The sequence below is a fragment of the Medicago sativa genome, chromosome 3, assembly GCF_051527215.1.
Source record: "Medicago sativa cultivar Bolivia chromosome 3, Bolivia_mono, whole genome shotgun sequence".
Taxonomy (NCBI): Eukaryota; Viridiplantae; Streptophyta; class Magnoliopsida; order Fabales; family Fabaceae; genus Medicago; species Medicago sativa.
In genome coordinates, this window is record NC_140751.1 from 73,331,392 (window position 1) to 73,352,831 (window position 21,440).

The 21,440-nt window shown below is 32.0% G+C and overlaps 1 protein-coding gene across 1 annotated transcript; it reads left to right on the forward strand.

The window, feature by feature from the left end:
* The first annotated feature begins 9,208 nt into the window (after nt 1-9,208).
* Nucleotides 9,209-11,660, forward strand: LOC146940003 (amino acid transporter AVT6D-like). Its single transcript, XM_085753583.1, has 5 exons — nt 9,209-9,627; nt 9,906-10,058; nt 10,395-10,598; nt 10,712-11,177; nt 11,306-11,660. The coding sequence occupies exons 1-5, from the start codon at nt 9,261-9,263 to the stop codon at nt 11,430-11,432; spliced, it is 1,317 nt and encodes a 438-aa protein (XP_085609709.1). The 5' UTR covers nt 9,209-9,260; the 3' UTR covers nt 11,433-11,660.
* The last annotated feature ends 9,780 nt before the right edge of the window (nt 11,661-21,440 follow it).

Here is a 21,440-nt window from a genome sequence, read left to right on the forward strand (position 1 = left end):
AGAGTAAAGCGCTCCTGAAGAAATGGTGCTCCTGAAGATTACTGCTTCTGAAGACAAGAGGTCCAGAAGTCACATCATCAGAAGCTGCGTTATCAGAAGCTGCCTCATAAGAAGTCATTTCACCAGAAGCTGAAGATCAACTGGATTTGCAAAGATTCAAAGATTGAAAAATCAACTCTGCAAAAGCTGTCTATTGGATTCGAAAACATAGCAGAAAATTAGTGGAACATTGCAACGGTCATTTCAAAGGTGTTTGAAGGCATGTGCTTGCAATTTGGACGAAAGCGTTGACATTGTACTATTGTACGAACTGTACAACCACCTTCTCCACTACTCTGTTTTGTGTCCACACTACAAGACAAGAAAACAGCTCCAGGATACGGCTTCGCCTGCATAGATGTTCCTTTGGATAAAGAATGGATTTCAAATTGGTTCTTCATAGGACAACAACCAAATCAGGCAAAAGATTATTGGTGAAAGATCAAGCTTCAACAACGACTCTTTGATGTGCTGGCAATTTCACGTCTCTTTCACACCTCTATATAAAGGAGTGAAGACTTAGAGAATTTGCAATGCAAGAACGTTAATGCTAGAACGCTGAACCAAAGACTCACAACATTTTTACAAGTGCCAAACCTCTGCTGAAATTGTTCTGCATTCACTTAGAATTTCTGTGTCTCAAAGTCATATCTTAGAAATTCTTAAGTCATTGAGTCTGTATCTGATTTGTATTGTGAGCACCTCTGATTGTATATCAAGTGTTCGACCTCAAACAATTTTCTGTGTAATTTTGTTTAGTTAGAAGTCTCTTGCAGTTGTGCTTGAGCAGGGAAGTCTCTTGATTGTGTTCTTGAGCAAAGGAAGTCTCTTGCTTGTGTGCTTGAGCAAAGGAAGTCTCTTGCTTGTGTGCTTGAGCAATTGTAATCAGATATTACTCTTAGTAAAATCTCCTTGGAAATGCAAGGGGGACTGGACTACTTCCGGATTGTGGAAGGAACCAGTATAATTGCTTTGTGTCGTTCTTCTTCTCTCTCTCTGTTTTATTCCGCTGCATTTAGATTCTGATTACCACTTTAGAAGCTGTCTCACTTAGCTTCTGATCAAGTGTGCTCAGTTTTAGGAGAAATTGAAGAATTTTTCAATACACAATTCAACCCCCCATTCTTGTGTTTTTCTCACCTTCAGAACATTGTTATTTTTGTTATATGTTGATATGTCATTTTTTTTAGGGTGTTGATATGTCATGTTATTTAGTTTGATAATTACAATGTTTTAAAATCCGTCATTGATATTTAAAGGAGTAACTAAATCATTCGGCCATAGAAATGTTAAAGTGAATATATTGTTGTATAATGCATTACAACAGTGCTTTCGAGTTTGTTGAAATTTGGGGTCTAACTCATCCTTACAAAACCGGCTTGTAAGGTGAGGATTGCCCCCTCCTTATAAACTCTTCTCAAGAGTCTCATCTGCTGGGTTTTTTCCAATACACCCCCCTCACGTCCAGCACTCTTTGGGCTTGGTGCGTGAATGGGTAGGTGGCCCTTGAATTCGACAAGCTCTGATACCATGTTGAAATTTGGGGTCTAACTCATCCTTACAAAACCGGCTTGTAAGGTGAGGATTGCCCCCTCCTTATAAACTCTTCTCAAGAGTCTCATCTGCTGGGTTTTTCCTAATACCCCTTTACACTCACTTCCACCCCGTGTGTTTGGGTCCACATGTTTTGTTCACGATCTTTCTCCTGGTCTTGACAAACTCTCGGCCCGATCACTCAAATGTGTCTTTCTTGGTTATCATCGGTCTCAAAAAGGTTATCGTTGCTACTCTTCTACTCTTCGACGGTACCTAATGTCAGCTAATGTTACATTTTTTATGTCTGTTCCTTTTTTTGGGTCAACCAATGTACCTCTTGACCCACTTCAGGATGATATGCCAACCTCGTCTGATATTGTTCCTCTTCAACCTATTGTGTCTGTTCCGCCCGAGTCCACTATTTATGTTCCTCCTCCCACGGAGCCTCCTACAACCATTCTTGGAGACCCTCCTGCGGAGCCTCCCAATCCACGACCTCTTCAAACTTACCAACGTCGTCAGCCACCATCCGTTGTGCATGTTCCGACACATATTCCAGATACTGAGGCCATTCCAGACTCTCCTTCGTCACCACCGCCTTTACCGGATCCAACTACAGATGTTCCTATTGCTATTCGTAAAGGTATACGTCCTACTCGAAATCCATCTCCTCATTACATTGACTTGTGCTATCATCGTCTTTCCCCCTTACATTATACTTGCTTGTCTTCTTTGTCTTCTATTTCTATTCCTAAATCTCCAGGAGAAGCATTATCTCACCCTGAGTGGAGACAAGCAATGATTGATGAGATGTGTGCTCTCCAAAGCAGTGGCACTTGGGAACTGGTTTCTTTACCTCCCGGAAAGTCGGTAGTAGGTTGTCGTTGGCTTTATACGGTGAAAGTTGGCCCTGATGGTAAAGTTGATTGATTTAAGGCTCGCTTGGTGGCCAAGGGATATACTCAGATTTTTGGGTTAGATTATGGTGACACATTCTCTCCGATCGCCAAAATGGCATCTGTTAGACTTTTTCTCTCTATTGCAGCTATTCGTCATTGGCCTCTCCATCAACTTGACATTAAAAATGCTTTTTTGCATGGTGATCTTGAAGAAGAAGCATATATGGAGTAACCACCTGGGTTTGTTGCTCAGGGGGAGTCATCTACCATGGTTTGTCGACTGCATAGATCCCTTTATGGTCTTAAACAATCTCCTCGAGCTTGGTTTGGCAGATTCAGCACAGTAGTGCAACAGTTTGGTATGATTCGTAGTCAAGCCGATCATTCTGTTTTTTATCATCACTCATCCCAAGGGTGCATTTATCTTATTGTTTATGTTGATGATATTGTCATAACTGGTAGTGATCAACAGGGAATACTCCAGTTAAACCAACATCTTTCTAATGAGTTTCAGACTAAGGACCTTGGTAAACTCCGTTACTTTTTGGGTATTGAGGTAGCCCAATCCAATGATGGTATTGTAATTTCACAAAGGAAATATGCTTTGGATATTCTTGAAGAAACAGGTATATTGAATGCCAAGCCAGTTGATACTCCTATGGATCCAAATGTCAAACTTTTACCTAATCAGGGGGAGCCTTTATCAGATTCAGGAAGATATAGGAGATTGGTTGGAAAATTGAATTATCTCACAGTCACTCGTCCAGACATTTCCTTTGCAGTTAGTGTGGTAAGCCAATTCTTAAATTCTCCTTGCCAAGAACACATGAATGCTTTAATTCGAATTCTTAAATACATCAAAGGTGCTCCGGGAAAAGGTCTCATTTATGAGGATAAAGGACATACTCAGATAGTTGGTTACTCAGTTGCTGACTGGGCAGGTTCACCCATTGATAGACGATCCACTTCTGGGTATTGTGTACTTGTTGGAGGAAACCTGATATCCTGGAAGAGTAAGAAACAAAATGTAGTTGCAAGATCAAGCGCTGAGGCAGAATATAGGGCCATGGCACTAGTAACATGTGAACTCATTTGGTTGAAGCAGCTACTTAAGGAACTTCAATTCGAAGAAGCACGACCAATGACGCTTATATGTGATAATCAAGCTGCGTTGCATATCGCCTCAAATCCAGTGTTCCATGCAAGGACCAAACATATCGAGATAGACTGCCACTTCGTCAGAGAGAAGATTGAATCAGGAGACATCGTCACAAGCTTTGTCAATTCAAATGATCAACTGGCAGATGTTTTTACAACATCCCTGCGAGGTCCTAGAATAAGTTATATATGTGGCAAGCTTGGCGCATTTGACTTATATGCTCCAGCTTGAGGGGGAGTGTTGATATATAAATATATAGTAAATAATTATATTTATGCTCTAAATATATTTTAGCTTACTCTCTAAGTTACTTAGGATATAATATTATGATGAATATTCATTATGTAAATATATCATAGCTTAGGCCCCAAGCTACTTACTTCTATATAATAAATCTTCCGTTGTGCTATTCAGACACACGGTATTTCATCATATGTCTCTCTTTTCTCTCTTATTCAACAGAGTTGAAAAAACTTCTTTAGTAATAAAAATGATTCGCTACGGGGACAACGAGGATGAGACGGGGATGCTTGAACCCGTCGGGGACAGACATGAGATTCAAATCATCAACGGTGTTCGATATGAATAGGTTAACAGGTAAATATATGGGAGATGGTGATAGGGATAGGAAAGGTAAAACTCGTCTCCACCTCGCCTCGTTGTCATGCATATGTCATGCCTTTGGACTGATTTTGAATTTTGTACCGTGTATTTGTGAGCTTTGAGGTGTTGGGCTCCATTGGGCTATGACTTCTTCAACTTCTAACCAAACACTTATACCATATAGTTAAGATCAAAATTTATGAGAAATTGCTCTTTAGGCCCTCGTACTTTTGTTCTCATGCACCTTGAATTGGCCATTTTATTCCAGCGATAGTTAATTAGTGTTCATTGTTGTTGGCAGGAACGGAAACTAAGTGTTAGTTACAGAGAAAAACAAAGTCTGCATAATGGAAATACACAACTGTGACACAAAACGACTTATCTAGACACTTGTCAGTCAGAAACATCATTCAACATGCAATAATTTACCCGACAATAGTTATTTCTCATAATCCAACAACACTACATCATCATTTATGATTCAATAACATTACACCAATTCAACATTACATCAACAATACACGAACACTTGCTTATAAAAAAAACAATGCACAAACTTTTGAAATCCATCATCAAATCAATATTACGGAAATTGACAACGTTACACACATTACATCAAATAAATTAAAAACTCCACAACATGACACCAAATCTATACCGACAATTTGGACACTTGCAATTTGAACGAACCCAAAGACATAACTTAATATCTTCAATCATCCAAGAAAACATGGACACTACATCGGCATCATCTTTAAGCATCTTAGGATGATAAATAATAGTTCATTTTACGTTATTATCCAACACATCTATGCATGGTACCTGCACACCAACATGACATGCGATTTGATTTTCACTAACATGAACAAAGTATTGGTTAAGTTGTGTCTTCAATTCATCCAACTTGTCGGTAAGGATTAAAAAAATCTTGATAGTCTTCTTGAAAACTTCACATCTGACACAAGACTCCATTTTCCTATCATGAGACATGACATGATTCACTTGAGAGAATATATACAAGAGAAAATATCATAATTAAAAGAAATGAAAGGATAAAATGAACTATACATTAACTTGAGACATATATTTATATAAAATTTGGTGCACCATTATCCATGTGATTTTATCGATGATTTGTCCACCACATAAAACATAAAAGACATATATTTATATTATGTTAGTGATTTATTGGTCAAATAAAAATGTTAGTGCATTATCAACCAAAAAAGTATTTCGATGTATTTATGGCCACATAAAATATGTCGGTGTATTATCAACTAAAAAAGGTATGAACACTACCAAAAAAGTGTCATATACTAGTGAAATTGCTTTTTCATCTTCTTCTAATTCTTCTTCATCTTCACTATCAAACATAGTTCGATTGACGTCGTTTAATTCTTTGTTTTTAGGAGTATAATACCAACTTTTTTCTCATCGATAAAAATTATCATTCAACTGGTAAATTTGAATTTTTTTTAGTATTTAAAAAAATCTAAAAAAATAATTGCATTTGTTCTTATTTCTTGAATTATAGTGTTTTTCCTTATAATTAGACAATGAGAGAACTTTCTTCTATAATTATGTTTGTGAATCTATCAATCGTCGCTTAAGGTATAAAAGGGGTTTGATTCTTAAAAATCATGAGATTGTGTATGATTATTAAATAAGAACGTCTCTTGATCCCTTGCTTGTAGTGAGTTCAGTACTGAAACTAGGGTTTGGTATCTGACTAGGTCATGTCTTAAGAACGACCGCAAGTGTGTTATTTCTAGTCATTTGGGCCTTCTTTTTCACAACTTACTTACCTACAATCTTCATAACTAAAAAAAACAGGTTCAACACTTTTAGTTACTAGCGACAAGAGCAAAACCAACTTCAACAACTTATAAACCATAGAAAATGTTTATTTTGGACTGCCATACCCTAAAAGAATCATGAATCAAATAGGGTCAAGTTAATCTATTAAGGGAGGACATCCTTAACATTAATTTTTTTGATTTGATTAGTCATAATACATGTGTTGCTGGAGGGACTTTTGAGGGTACTGCAATTAGTTTGCTTAGAGAGAATAGCAATTACAAGATGGAATTCCCTCCGAAGGACGGTGAAAATGAGTACAATGCTTATGTAGATTAATATTTTCTCATTTCTCCGAATTTAAATTAAAGGCCTCCAACTACTTATCCTCTAACTCACACCACCCGAGCTACTCAACCCCAAAACTCGTCCTAATTTTCAATCTTCAAATAAAACTTAATGTCGAGAGGCATTGGAGGATACCATTTCTTCTTTTGGGGAGGAGGCTAATATTTCTCCAAAGTTTGTCGTAATACTATTTTACATTGACAATTAAATTTTCATTAATCTTGTCAAAAATGTATTGGGATAAGTAATAACTAATACTATCGACAAGTTGAATGAAGTCAAGTAAAATGGGATAAACAAATTTTTCAAAATTTCCTTATATTTTAAATAATGTTTTAAAAATTGGATCAAACAGTTGAACTATAATTTAGTTATTTTGACGGTCCATCGTTGTTTTGTTCAAATTCAATGTTTGTTTTTTTTTTTCTTTTTGAGAGGATTGTCTTGTTTGATTTTTAAATATTGATTTTATATTTGATAAATTATCTTTAAACAGATCTTTTGTACAAAAATAAAATAAAATTATGATTAATATTAATGTATTTCTTTTTTGAGGTAGTTGTAATGTAGTTCTTTTCCTTAAAAAAAGGAGTAATGCATTTCTTTATTTTTTTTAAGAAATTAGTAATGTATTTCTAAAAGAATACACACTCTAATCATTATTATAAGCAAAAATATATTTTTTAGGTTCATTCAATAAAGAATGTACGTGGTCTCGATGATAGATCACATACATTATTTATCGAATAAAGTTAAAAAATGTTTTTTTTACTTATAATAATGATTGGATGGTGTATATATTTGTGGAAATATACTAGTTGTACTTCCTTAAATAGATCTCAATGGTCAAAAAATTACTCTTGGATCTCATCTAGTCTAGATGTACCAACAAAATAACCATATGTGTCCATGAAAACAAGTTTATGAATGTAGACGCAAATCCAACCAATGATCTTGCATTATAATCATGTGTTTCATGAAAAGATATTTATGCATGTGGACGCAAATCCAACCAAATGAACCTGTATTAACTTTTTCTAAGTAAAATATAAATGGATGGTAACACAAGAAATGCTAATGTAACCAACTGCACCTTTCCTTCTCAAACTCTCCACCATAATTTCACCACCGTCCGCCGGAATGTCACCGTCTGCCGGAGTCCACATCCCTCTCTTGACTGGATCAAAATTGGTGCCGGCGCCAGGTACCGTCCCCGGCGCCGTGCTCAATGTAGCCACAAGCATTATTGGTTCTGGAATCATGTCAATTCCGGCGATTCTAAAAGTTCTTGGAGTGTTTCCCGCCATTGCCTTAATTCTAATTGTGGCTGTGCTAGCTGAAGTTTCAGTGGATTTTCTCATGCGTTTTACAGATGCAGGTGTAAAGACGACGTATGCTAGTGTGATGAGGGAAGCTTTTGGATCAGTTGGAGGATTAACCACTAAAGTTATTGTCATAATCAACAACTTTGGGGGTTTAATTCTCTTGCTTATTATCATTGGTTAGTTAGAACTAATTTAATCTCTTTCTTAGTTGCTTTCTTCTTCTTACTTAAATTCTATAGCATTCATTAGGAGAGGTTTTTTTACTAACTTAACTAAGAGATTTTTTTTTTCAAGGGAAACGTAAAAGGTTACTTTTTTTAATGGCTAAATTGAGTTTCACGTTTTCTTTTTCCTTCTTTCAGAGATAAAGACTGATACCCATTCATGATAAAGACTATATTAAAATTAGTGGTTTATAATCAGGAGCGGATCCAGACTTTAGGTACATGTGGAGCTAAAATTTCAAATAAATAATAATACAAACAATTTTTTTTAATCGACAAATATTATTACCTCCTTGTTTGATACAATACATTACAATGAAAATCATCTCATATCCATTTGTTGAAAATGAGATAAAATGACATCATTGCTAATTGTTAATAGGGCATCTCTTAACCACTGATTACTCATTTTATTACATAGGTTACTCTTCACAACTTTCATAGTTGAAAAAATATGTTCAACACTTACAGTTGCTACCGTGCGTGTGTGCTATATGTGTTTTATCTACTAAAAATAAAAAAAATAGGGAAAAGCATGTGGAGCTATAGTCCCACATAGCTCCAACATGCATCCGCCTCTGTTTATAATGGAAAAATAATGGTTTCATTATACATGAATGTAAAACGATTTTACACCAGTAACAATGTATCTCAATCAAAAGAAATATTAAGAATACTATCTTTTGAACACTTTTTTCAACACTCACTTTTTCATTAACATTGGGTGAATTCATGTGAGTCTCACCACTTTATTTGAGATTTATCTCTAAATTATGGACCTCAGATTGATTTCAACAAACTAGAGGATGAGTGGTAGGAAAAGTGTCAAAAAGAGAATGTTCCTAGCATTCATCATCACTTATTTGAAGTTCCATCTTACATTTTAGGCATGTTTTTAGACTGCTGAGTGTATAAAAGTGTTTGTACACCTCACCTTTAATCTATCTTATCTAATCTAATTAATGTTTGGCTTTATAAACATCTTTTTTGGTAGTGATCTTTTTTTTTGGTAGTGTGGCTTTATAAACATCTAATTAAATTGTTTTTATAGAAGAAAAGTGAAAAATATAACAACTTCCTTAAAATAACCTTAAATAATGTATCCGAAAGAGATATCCATATCTTTCATGAAAAAGTATTTATGGATGTGGACGCATATATCCAAGCAAATAATCTACCGTATTTATTTTTCAAAATTAGTAATACAAAAAAGTTTGGTCAAAAAAATTTAATATACAAAATTCATATAAATAGATGGTAACATAGTGTTTTGCACGTAACGAAATTCCACATTTCCTTTCTCAACTCTCTAAAAAATCTCACCGCCGGGATGTCACCAACACCGTCTGCCGGAGTCAACGTCCCTCTCTTGACCGGATCAAATCCGGCGGCGGTTCCTGGTTCAATCCCTGGCGCCGTATTCAATGTCGCCACCAGCATAATCGGCTCCGGAATCATGTCAATTCCGGCGATTCTCAAAGTTCTCGGCGTGCTTCCTTCTTTCGCCTTGATTCTTATCGTCGCCGTGCTCGCCGAAGTTTCTGTTGATTTTCTCATGCGTTTTACACATGCCGGTGTAACCACGACGTACTCTGGTGTTATGAAGGAAGCTTTTGGTTCCGTTGGAGCTTTAAGCGCTCAAGTTTGTGTTATAATCACAAACTTTGGGGGTTTAGTTCTCTTCCTAATTATCATTGGTTAGAACCAATTTAATCTGTTTCTTTTATTCTTAATTAAATTCTAATCATTAATTAAGAGAGCTAAATATGACACCTTTTGGATTAATTTTTTGTTTCTATGTTATTTATGAAAGTTTGAATTTGGGATTTGGTTTTTGAGCAAACCAAGTTGAGTGGTGAAGTTTTGCACTTTAAAGTTTGGTTTTTTATGTTTGTGATGTTGAAAAGATAGGTTTTTGAATGATGGGTAGTTGTTTGTTTTCATTTGTTGCTGTTTGTGTGTGATGGAACAACAGGGGATGTTTTATCTGGAAAGGAAAGTGGAGGTGAAGTGCACTTGGGACTTTTGCAACAGTGGTTTGGGGTTCATTGGTGGAATTCAAGGGAAGTTGCTCTTTTCATCACCTTGGTTCTTGTTATGCTTCCTTTGGTCTTGTACAAACGTGTAGGTCAGTGTTCTTATGTTCTTCCATGATATCTTAATTCTTAGTGCTTGTTTGGTATGACGGGCTTTGTCGGAATCAGAGTGAGTCACCGTGATACCAAACATACACGTAGTCCATGTTCGGATTGGCAGTGAATTTTCGGAATCATGTGTGCCGATGTGATTTTGATAAAAGATATATTCTGAGGTTTCATCAAAATCATGGTGCTATTGTGATTTTGTCATATTCTGCGTGATTCCGAACATGCACTTTTTTCGTTTTGAATTAAGGAGATTAAGTGGCAGAGATTGATTATATTTGTTATTGTTTTTTGTTTTATGCTGTTTTGAAATTTGTCAGAATCCTTGAAGTACAGTTCTGGAATATCAACTCTTCTTGCTGTGGCATTTGTTGCCATCTGTTCTGGGTTGGCTGTTGTTGCTTTGGTGCAAGGAAAAACACAAACCCCTAAACTGGTTCCTCGATTAGACTACCAAACATCATTCTTTGATTTGTTCACTGCAGTTCCTGTTGTAGTCACAGCATTCACATTTCATTTCAATGGTACTTAGCTAGCTTGCATTATTTGTTCCTTTTTTAAGGGTGTTGCTAGAAAACATTGTTTTGTTATTGTTGTTGACTTGTTGTGCTGATGAGTTATTTGATTTTACTTGCAGTACATCCTATTGGGTTTGAGCTTGCAAGTCCATCTCATATGAAAACAGCAGTTCGATTAGCAATAATGTTTTGTGCTGTTGTCTACTTTACAATCGGTCTATTTGGCTACCTTTTATTTGGAGATTCAACACAATCAGACATTCTAATCAATTTCGATCAGAATGCTGATTCTGCTGTTGGTTCCTTGTTCAATAGTTTAATACGTGTAAGCTATGCACTCCACATTATGTTGGTATTCCCTCTTATAAATTTCTCTTTGAGAGCCAACATTGATGAACTCCTATTCCCTAAGAAGCCTCTGCTAGCCACAGACAACAAGAGATTTGTGATTATCACTCTTGTGCTCTTAGTATTCTCCTATCTTGCTGCTATAGCAATCCCAGATATTTGGTACTTCTTTCAGTTTCTAGGATCAACAACAGCACTATGCCTGGCTTTTATTTTCCCTGGCACTATTGTTTTAAGGTAACATTTCTTTCATAATCTTGTTAATTATTATTCTATTAAAGGTGACGAATTGGAAACAGAATAAAGGAATGAAATCATGAATGAATAAAGCCAGGCTCCTAAATTTTCTTTGTTTCTAATGACAGGGATGCTCTTGGCATATCAACAAGACAGGACAAAATTATAGCACTGGTTATGATTATACTAGCTGTAGTGACAAGTGTAATTGCAATCTCCACCAACATATACAATGCTTTAAGTAGCAAGTCATAAAGTTGGTGCTCTCTTTTCCCATTCTTTTGTTGTTGCTTTCTACTACAAAAAGTTTTATTGGGGGGAGTTGGGGCGTGGAAGGGGCAAAAATTCCAGGCTCATTTTGTTGGTTGTGTTTCTTTGATTTTCTTAGATGCCTTGTTGTAAAAATCTTGCAAGGAATTGTTGTAAATAATATCAAAGTATCAAAGCAATGAAATTCAAAAGTCTACAGAAACGTGTGACAAAGTTGGGGTTGTATTAGTTTCTTCAAAAAATATTTTTGTATTAGTCAGTTCCGTGAACCTAGCTAGTTATTGTTTAAATGACTCATCTGTTATGTAAATTACTCCATGTCCTGTCATTATCTTGTCAAATAAAGGGTCCCATGCGATGATGGTAATAAGAACCCCCTGTCGTGCAATCCACAAAAATAATGTTTCGATATATTATTAAAGGAAGATTACTATAAAAAAATGTATAAAAACGACGTATGCAATGGTGGTGGAATTATTTTATGCAAAACTTTGTATTATTATATTATAAACCCCAGTTGGTAAATAAATTTAAAATGATGACGTTGATATGTCACTTTGTCCGAAATGAATCAGATCAGATAAAATATTTTTTTTTTTTTGACCAAAGATAAAATATTTTTTGAGGTGAGCGAAATCGGATATGCATAAGTAGTCAACAAAAAAAAAAAATGAAAGCTTGTGAAAAGAAGAAGTCAGAAATGGCATGTGTTAATTGTCAGCTATGTCATACCCAATTTAACGTTTCTTAATTGAACTAGCATGGAAACCCGTGCCAAGCACGGGCTAGAATTCCGTAAAACTTAAGAGATAATATTGCGATGTAGCAAAAGTCAGTTAAAGTTCAACATTAGATGAAAGAGTACAGGTTGAACATCAAAAGAGTGAAAAACTCATACTTAAGCCTTAAATTTTTGGATGAAAATGTAGTCTCATTTTCACCGTGTGGTTGCCCTTTCTCCGATGAGTTAATCCACATTATTGTTGGCTTCTCCAGAAAGTCCAATTGTGATATGATATCATGGTTCAACGTTGTAGGGGAGCGGGAGTGTTCTAGGTGATGGATCACGGAGAGTCTGACACTTAATGGAGAGATGTTAATGTGTTAAGTGTAAGTTAAAATTTCACATTGTATGCAAGAGTAGATGTGACCAACAAATAAATAATATGATCCATGCTGTAATGCCTTGAGACATTGGATGAAGGTGTGATGTTAAACTCACTCGTATGATTGCACTTAACCTAATGTGATCATACAACTCAATTTTGACTCTCGCAGAAGTTCCAACGTTGTGATATTTTTATTTGTTAGTTTTTGAATGTCGTTTTGTTTAATTTTTTATCTTAAATGTCAAAAAATTATTCAACCTCTGTTATATCTGATTCATTCACTTTTGGTCTTTGGTAAGATCTGACAATAGTAAATGTAGATGTCTTTTGTTGAGATAAAAAATACGTACATGTTTATTAGAAATTTTAAATTGTTGTGGCATTTTTTTAATGAGTCTAATATTTTGGTAAGATAATTACATATTAATTCTTATCTCCTTCAATAAATGTATAATATTACTTTTTTTGATAAGGCAAAAAAAACAATCACCAACCCATAAATGTATAATATACTTTTTTTCAATAAATGTATAATATTACCAATAACTCATTATATACTTTATTATCTTAGAGAAAAACAATCACTCCTTACTTGTTTCTCTTTTCATTTCTCTCATGTTCAAATTCATTTTTCGTCTTCTTTATTTTTCTAATATACTTTCTCCTTTCTCATGAAAGAAAGGAACAAAAACATTTCTCTGTAAAACCACTACCAACCCATATTTTTTAACATGTTATGCCTCTGATCTTATTTGGCTCTCTCACCAGATCAGAAATACGGACTGTCTCACACATAATAGAGATATGTTTATGTGTCATGTGTGAGTTAAACTTCTACCTTGGAAGCAAAAGTATATATTGAGAAACATGAATGTGAGATGACCAATATACATAATGTCTTTCAGGTTTTGTGTGAAGATGTGGTGTCAATCTCATTTTTGGGGTTTCTCTTAGTCAAATGTGATGATCAATCCATTATAAGCTCGCTCAAAACTCCAAACACTATGATGAACTATTTTTTTTAGTTTTTGGATGTCATTAGTTTAATATTATTATATTAAATATAAGTTTTTAGATGTTCACTCTCATGAAAGAAAAAAAAATATCCAATCTCTACTATTTTAAGTACCTTCTCTTTTGGTCTTTGGTGGAATCTAGTAATAGAAAATTGTAGACGTGTTATGTTAAGTTAACAAATCACATACTTATCTCCCTCAAAAAAAAAATCACATGCTTATCAGACATTTAAAAATGATGTAATATTTTTTTAATTGATTATCTTTTTGGGTGAAATAATTACTAATAAATCTTCAACTATATCATAAAATTACCAATAACTCGCTATATTCCTAACACTTCAATGAATAAAACACACACTACTTTTTTCCTTTATCATTTCTATTATCTTTAAATATATTTTTTATATTCTTTCTTTTTCTAATTTCCTTTCTCTTTTTTATGAAAGATGATCATAAACCTACGTCCATCAAAGCACTATCAACCCATATTTTTTACCATGTTGTGCCTCTGGTTGACCTTATTTGGCTATGCACCAGACCATGCGCAGGAGTCTCACACTTATGGGAGATATGATAAAGTGCCAATTGTGACTTAAAATTCCACAATATATGCAAGTAGATCTTTAAAAACATATAAGTAAGATGACCAATATACATAATATTTTAAGGTTTTGGGCGATGATGTGGTGTCAATCTCAGTTGCATGCTTTGTGATGATCTACCTCATTGTAGGTGGCCATGAAACTCTAAACATTTTGATAAATTATTTTGTTAGTTTTTTCAACGTTGTTTGTATAATTTTTATATTAAATTGAAGTTTTTGATGTTGTTCGCTTTCATGCAATATTTTATAATATCAATCTCTATTATTTTAACTTCCTTCAGTTTTGGTCTTCGTTGGGATTTTACGATAGAAAAACGTTGATGTGTTATGTTGAGTTGACAAAATACATGTTTATTGAACATTTTTAAATTTTGTGGCGTATTTTTAATTGAGTTTAATTTTTTGGTAAATTGATTACCCAAATATCTCAAACTCCTTCAATGGACCGATAAAATTACTATAAAATCACTCTATTTGTTATAACATCATGGACAAAACACACAATTCTTATTTATTTTTTTACCACTATCACATCTCTTATTCTCAAATTTATTTTTCATGATCTTCTTTCTTTTTCTAATTTTTTTATCTCTATTCTCATGAAAGATAGGAACATAAACCCCAATCCATTAAATTTCATCAATCCACCTTTTTGACCATGTTGTGCCTTAATTTGACCTTATTTGACTATGTAGTATGTCACATAATTAAGGACACAGAGTCGCACATTGGGGGAGAGAGAGAGAGAGAGAGGGGGAGAGAGAGAGAGAGAGAGAGAGAGAGAGAGAGAGAGAGAGAGATGTTAATGTGTTTGATATGAGTTAAAATTTTACAATAGATGGAAGAGTAGATGATGAATAACATATAAGTGAAATGACTCATATACATGTATCTAAAGATTTTGGATAAAAATGTGGTGTCAATCTCATTTGTTTTAGTCTGATGTTGAATATAATTCAATGTAAGCTTCATAGGAAGTCCCATCATTACAATGATTTGTTTTTGTTAATTTTTAGGTGTCATTTGTGTTAATTTTATTATTTTACATTTTAAACTTTTGATGTCATTCACTTTGATGGAATTATTTTTTGGTGAAAGCAATAATTAAAATTCCTTCACTTTTGGTCTTTGGAGGATCTGAAAAAGGAAAAATGTAGATGTGTTATGATGAGTTGACAAAATACACATTTATTAGACATTTTAAATTTATGTGATATTTTTTTAATGATTCTAATATTAGGTAGAATAATTACCCAATAATTTATAACTTCATCAACAAACTCATAAATTATCAAAAAATCGTTATTTTCCCTTACCATTTCTCTCATGTTTAAATTTTGTTTTCATCTTCTTTCTTTTTCTATTTTATTTACGCTCTTCTCATGAAAGAAATGGGTAAAAACGCCCCTATATAAAAGTGCCACCAACCCATTTTTTTACAGGTTGTGTCTCCAATCTTAGTTGGATATATCGTCAAATCATAGACACTAAGATTCTCACCCTTAAAGAGAAGAAGTTAATGTGACATGTGTGAGTTAACCTTTTGCATTTGATGCAAGAGTAAATATTGAGAAACATATAAATGAGATGTCCAATATATCTAATGTCTTAAGGTTTTGAATGAAGATGTGGTGTCAATCTCATTTGTGGGGTTTCTCTTAGACAAATGTAATGATCCAACTCATTCTAGGCTTCCTCATAACTCTGAACTCTATGACTCTGAACTCTATGATGTATTGATTGCGGAGATATTCATTATCATTTCTCTCATGTTCATTTTTTTTTATCATCTTTCATTTGCTAATTTACTTTATCTTTTCTCATGAAAGAAATGAGCATAAACCTTCATCCATTAAATCACACTAAGTGGTGCTAATGTGTCATATGTGAGTTAAAGTTTCACATTGAATGCATCAGTAGATGAGGAGAAACATATAAATGAGATGATCCATATATCTAATGTCTTAAGGATTTTGACAAAGATGCAGTGTTAATTAATGTGGTTGTTCTTAACCTAATGTGATTATACAACTTAGTTCATGTTAGCTCTTTTCTTGGATTCGATTTATGTCCCTAAATTTTTATCAGATTAGGTTTACATCTCCTAGTTTTTTTTTCTCCATAAATTTTTTTCTTAAGAAAACTTATTAGAAAATATCTTTAAAATATCAATTATCTTCTATTTTTAGTTTAAAAAAATGTCTAGAATACTATTTAAAATGAAAGACATAAGATTTTATTGATCATCATAGGTTAAAAGTTATATATTTAATGTATTTAATTAAGAAAAAATATATCCTATTAAACAAAGGCTTTTTAATGGAAAATTTTAATAATTAGTTGTTAGATTAATTTTTCTTTCTGTCTCAAAACAAAATTAATTTTTTTCTTCTTCATCTGAGTTTGTACCAAGAACCTCTAACATCATCTGAAAAGCACAATCAAAGAAAACCAATAAATACATTCAATTAGACAATTGATATTTCATTAAATGCTAAGATGATTTTGCATCTTTCATAGAAAAATAAAATGATACTCTTCATAGCATTATAATTAAATCAACTATATAATCTGACATATTTTTAGGATCCTTGTTTTTTTTTTTATCAAAACAAATTGACCAGAAATAATTTGAATTAATTCAATTTTAGAAGCAATTCAAAGGTCCTTGCAATGACACACACTCATACTCTCACCCCACGTTTATTTCTATTTTTCAGGTATAAGTAATTTTCAAAGTATCATCAGAGGCCGGATCACAGTAGAGTCTAGTTTAGGGTCTCATTATTCGTTGTATTTTTAAAGGTGTCTTTTATGTAAATGTAAATATTTTGTAAATCTTTCTTCTAAATAAAGTTATTCAAAGTCATTTATATGAAGTTTTAAGTTGAAATCTTAAAGTAAAACTCCATTTGAGTTGAAAAAGTTTTAAATTCTTAATACTCAAATTGGAATGTTACACATACTCATTATGTTATATCACATACTCGTACTCAATGGTCCTTGCATTTTAGAAGCAATTCAGTGGTTCTTGTAATGACATCAATGATACGTTTCATATATGAGAAACGAAAAAAAAAATGAAAATGAAAGCCCAAGAAAAAAAAATGTCACGTCACCATGCTAGTTGAAAGTTGAGCAGAAAAACATTTACGATTTTGCATGTTAGAAAGTTATATTTGTGGTACCTATATATATATATATATATATATATATATATATATATATATATATATATATATATATATATATATATGATTTACTTGTTAACAAATACGTGTATGATTGAAACCTATGATGATTTAGTTACTCTAATTGGTAGAAAGTTAAGGCAAAGAGTACATGACTCCATTTGATTGGTTGAGAAATCAAACAATGATTATAATTTGATGGTTGCCTTTGAAACATGATTAATAAGTGATAAAAAATTCAATTAGTTTTTCATTGGAAAAAAAACTGAAGCTATTTTTTATTTGTTTACAATAGTGAAATTTGCATATACCAATTTTTTTTAAGAAAAACAATTAAAAAAACTTTATATTTTGTTGCGTCTCACACGGATTCAATCCAAATGTGATTGTTACCATTTTTGGTAAAAAAAAAATTAGCGTAGTAAACTTGGAAATATTATACAAACAATAATCAACTCATAAATATTTTTTTTCCTTAACAATTTTTTTTTTGGTAATGAATGGGTATTTCTCTTTAGGAAATGGATCCTTAATCGGCGGTAAAGGGTTAACATCGTTTTATTTATTATCTTAGTGAAATTAAAAATGAAAGAAGATTTACATAGGATATTTAGTGCACTCTTGTTGAGATTAAAATACTAAGTAAAATGTACCAAAAAACAAATATTATTAAGCAAAAGGATTTGTCCAATGTAATTGTTCTTATTTGGATGTTTTTATAAGCTTTATTTTAAATAAAAAATTTAATTAAGCTTTATTTTTTTCGAGAGAATTAAGCTTTATTTTAACGGTTATTTTTCATTCAAACTCATTCATGAATTTTCATTGTCATTTAATCCTTCATTTAATTTAATTATACATTTTATTTGATGTTATAAAATTTCTGTTTCAAGCAAGAGAAGTAAAACACGTTGTTTGATTAATTTTTTTCTAACGTTAATGGTTGATTCATATTTAGAAACAACGGAAATGGAACATGTGTATGGTACCATTGCTAATTTTTTAAAGGTAATAAGATCGTATGAAATGAATAAGCAAGTGAAAATGATGTAAGATGGATCGACTATATGATTAAAAACGCAAATCATCCATTTATCATGTTGAAGGAATTGAACAAATTATTTTTTAGAGGAAAAAGGAATTGAAGGTAAATGATGATCACCATTAAGGAATTGAAGGTAAATGTTATTAATTATCTTTGACCATGCATATTATGTAATCAACTAAAATCAATGCATATAATTTTCATTCAAAACAAAATTCTTGCAGTGATAATGTATGATTAAATGGACATTTCTTAACCAAAATTCTTGCTTGTTCAATTTTTTAACAAAATATGGCCTAATAAGTTTGATTGGAAAATTTGTCTACCTTGATTTATTTTTCCAAAAATTAAAACAAATATTTGGAAAATTATTTTATTAAATTTTTCGTAGGAAAATTAATACGTAAAAATGATTTTCTATTTACTTAGGATATTATTTTCATAGATTAAAAAAATCATGAAGAAAATACAACGATTAAGTTATAATTGAGTAATAAAATAGAGTTGAAACTATATAATAAAATCATAATCAGTTTTTTTTAGTACAATTTAAATCAATAATTATTCGCCTATTTTGATTTATTTTTGTTGTGCATGCCTTTTGAATTGTTAGCATGTATAGAAATGATTGACAAAAAATTATAAAATTTTCACCATAAAAAGGACAATTGCTTTGGCACGTGAAAATCTTCTCTTTCTTGATTTGATTATGAATGTTCATAAAAATTACTAAATTAATATGAGTAAGTAATAATAACTTTGAATGATCATAAAAATTACTAAATTAATATGAGTAAGTAATAATAACAAAAAAGAAGTAACGTGTTTATTGTAGGAAATTTACAAATGAAGAATTAAGAGCAATTAAGTCTTGTAAGCAAATTAAAATGTCACGTGTACTATTTTTTTTTATCTTTATAATAATATAGATTCGTAATTTCGTATATAGTGAATGGGTTAAATTGTATATACCAACAATTTTTTTATTGATATATCAAATCACTTTGTTTTATTGGTGCATCTAATCAAATTGCTTTGTTTTAAAATATAATTAAAAAATATGAAAAAATAAACAAAGACAATAAAAAACCAACCAACAACATTCCTTCAAAAAAAAAACCAACAACATTAACGTAGCAAAATTATAATTTGAAACGGCCAAATTATTTTTTTTAAGGAGAAACAACTAAATTATTCCTTAAAAAAACTAAATTATATATTTCAGCCAAAAAAAAAAATTATCAACAAACAATTTGATGATAATGCCAGTAAACACTAAAAAGAACATTAGTACGTGTTTATATCCATGTTTCATAGAGAGAGAAAAAAATCACCATGTTTCATAGATCCTTATCAATCTTTCTCAATCTTAATATTCTTCAAAAATTCTTGGACGAAATTGTACTGCTGCTACGTGTTGATCCTGATATCAAATGATCGCTTGAAAGGTGTGAGTTCAAAATTTAGATGTCTAATTGCTAGGTCTAGCCTCCACGTTACATATTAGATCCATAATCTCTGACTTTGATAAAGAAGTCTAGAATTTATAAGTGAATTAAAAAAAAATGGTAGATAATACTATCAAATAAAAACAATACAATGAGAGAAAACTAACTGAAAATAGTATAAATGAAAACACCTTTTTACCCGAACCACCATCATATACAACTTTCGTTACAATATTTGGAAAGAATTCTGAATTCTTTGAATGAATATGAAATGGTGAAAGTTGAACCAATATTTATAGAGAAAAATTGAGCAATACAATTGTTGATGCAGATATTAAATTAGAACTTTTTTCACACGTAATTATAAGACATTTATGGACATTAAAGAGTGATTGTTTGATTAGTGGAAATACACATACAAAATGAAATGGTTGTAGGGTCAATAGAGAGCATATTCTTATAGGATGCCACTTTTGTATTGGCATTCATATCAGTATCAATTGTAATAAATGGCAAGGTCAAACATGTGTTAATATGTAACAATGATTTATCAATAGCCAATAATCAAGCTACAATTAGATGATGAGGTCCACATGTGTATTAGTGATGCTTAGGTGTGTAATACATTAAATGAAGTTTAACATAGAAGAGTGCCAAGTGTACTTTTAAAAAAATTAAGGCAAATATATATAATAGAGATGCCCATTCTAATTTTATTTTAGCATCTGCATTTATAAGTGATAACCCGTGCTACTTGACTAAATGTTTTCTTCTGAATTTTTTAAAAATAGTTAAGAGGTTGATCAAATATTTCACTATTATAGATTATCCAAATGTTTGCACATTTCATAATATAGAGGTACACATAGTAAAATTGTTTGAATATTAATTTTTTTTTTGAAAGGATTGTTTGAATATTAATTGTTTGTTTTGATTGATATGATTTCTTTTAAGTTTTGATATTTGATTAATATTTTATTTGAAATTTGATTTAGATTTTTTTATAAATATATTATATTTTAAGTTACAAAAATATTTGATTCAAGATTATATTTTGGAAATTAGATAAGAGTTTGAAAATTAATATAGTAGGGTTAGTTATAAATTTGTTATATATTTCTTTAAATTTTATGGGTCTCGTTAACGAGTGCCCCGACACTCTTTAAGGATCCCAAATTTAGAAAATATTCCTAAAAAAAGTCAAATGTTACAAATTTCAATGATTACACAGATTTTCGTAAAAACCTGCTATTAAAGGTGCTTAAAGAGTGCCCCGGGAGCATTCGTTAACATTTCCCAAATATTTATACAATGAGTAAATATCATATGAGCATTGATAAGTCATCCCCAAGGTGCAGCTCAAGTGATTGAGATGAGACATTAAAAGGAGTACGAAAAGGAAATAATTAGAGTTCAAATCACTAACATATCATATTAACAACTGAATTTGTCTCTTGACAAAAAAAAAAAAAACTATATTTTTTGGTAAATAGAGATATATTTCATTAATCAAAACAGACACTATTACAAACTTCATGGAATCAAGAAACCAAAAGAAAAGAATCTCTAGTAGTACA

Coding starts and splice junctions, on each gene's coding strand:
- LOC146940003 (XM_085753583.1), top strand. CDS start 9,261: ATGTCACCAACACCGTCTGCCGGAGTCAACGTCCCTCTCTTGACCGGA. Junction 10,059..10,394: donor GGTCTTGTACAAACGTGTAG/GTCAGTGTTCTT, acceptor GAAATTTGTCAG/AATCCTTGAAGTACAGTTCT. Junction 10,599..10,711: donor ATTCACATTTCATTTCAATG/GTACTTAGCTAG, acceptor TTTTACTTGCAG/TACATCCTATTGGGTTTGAG.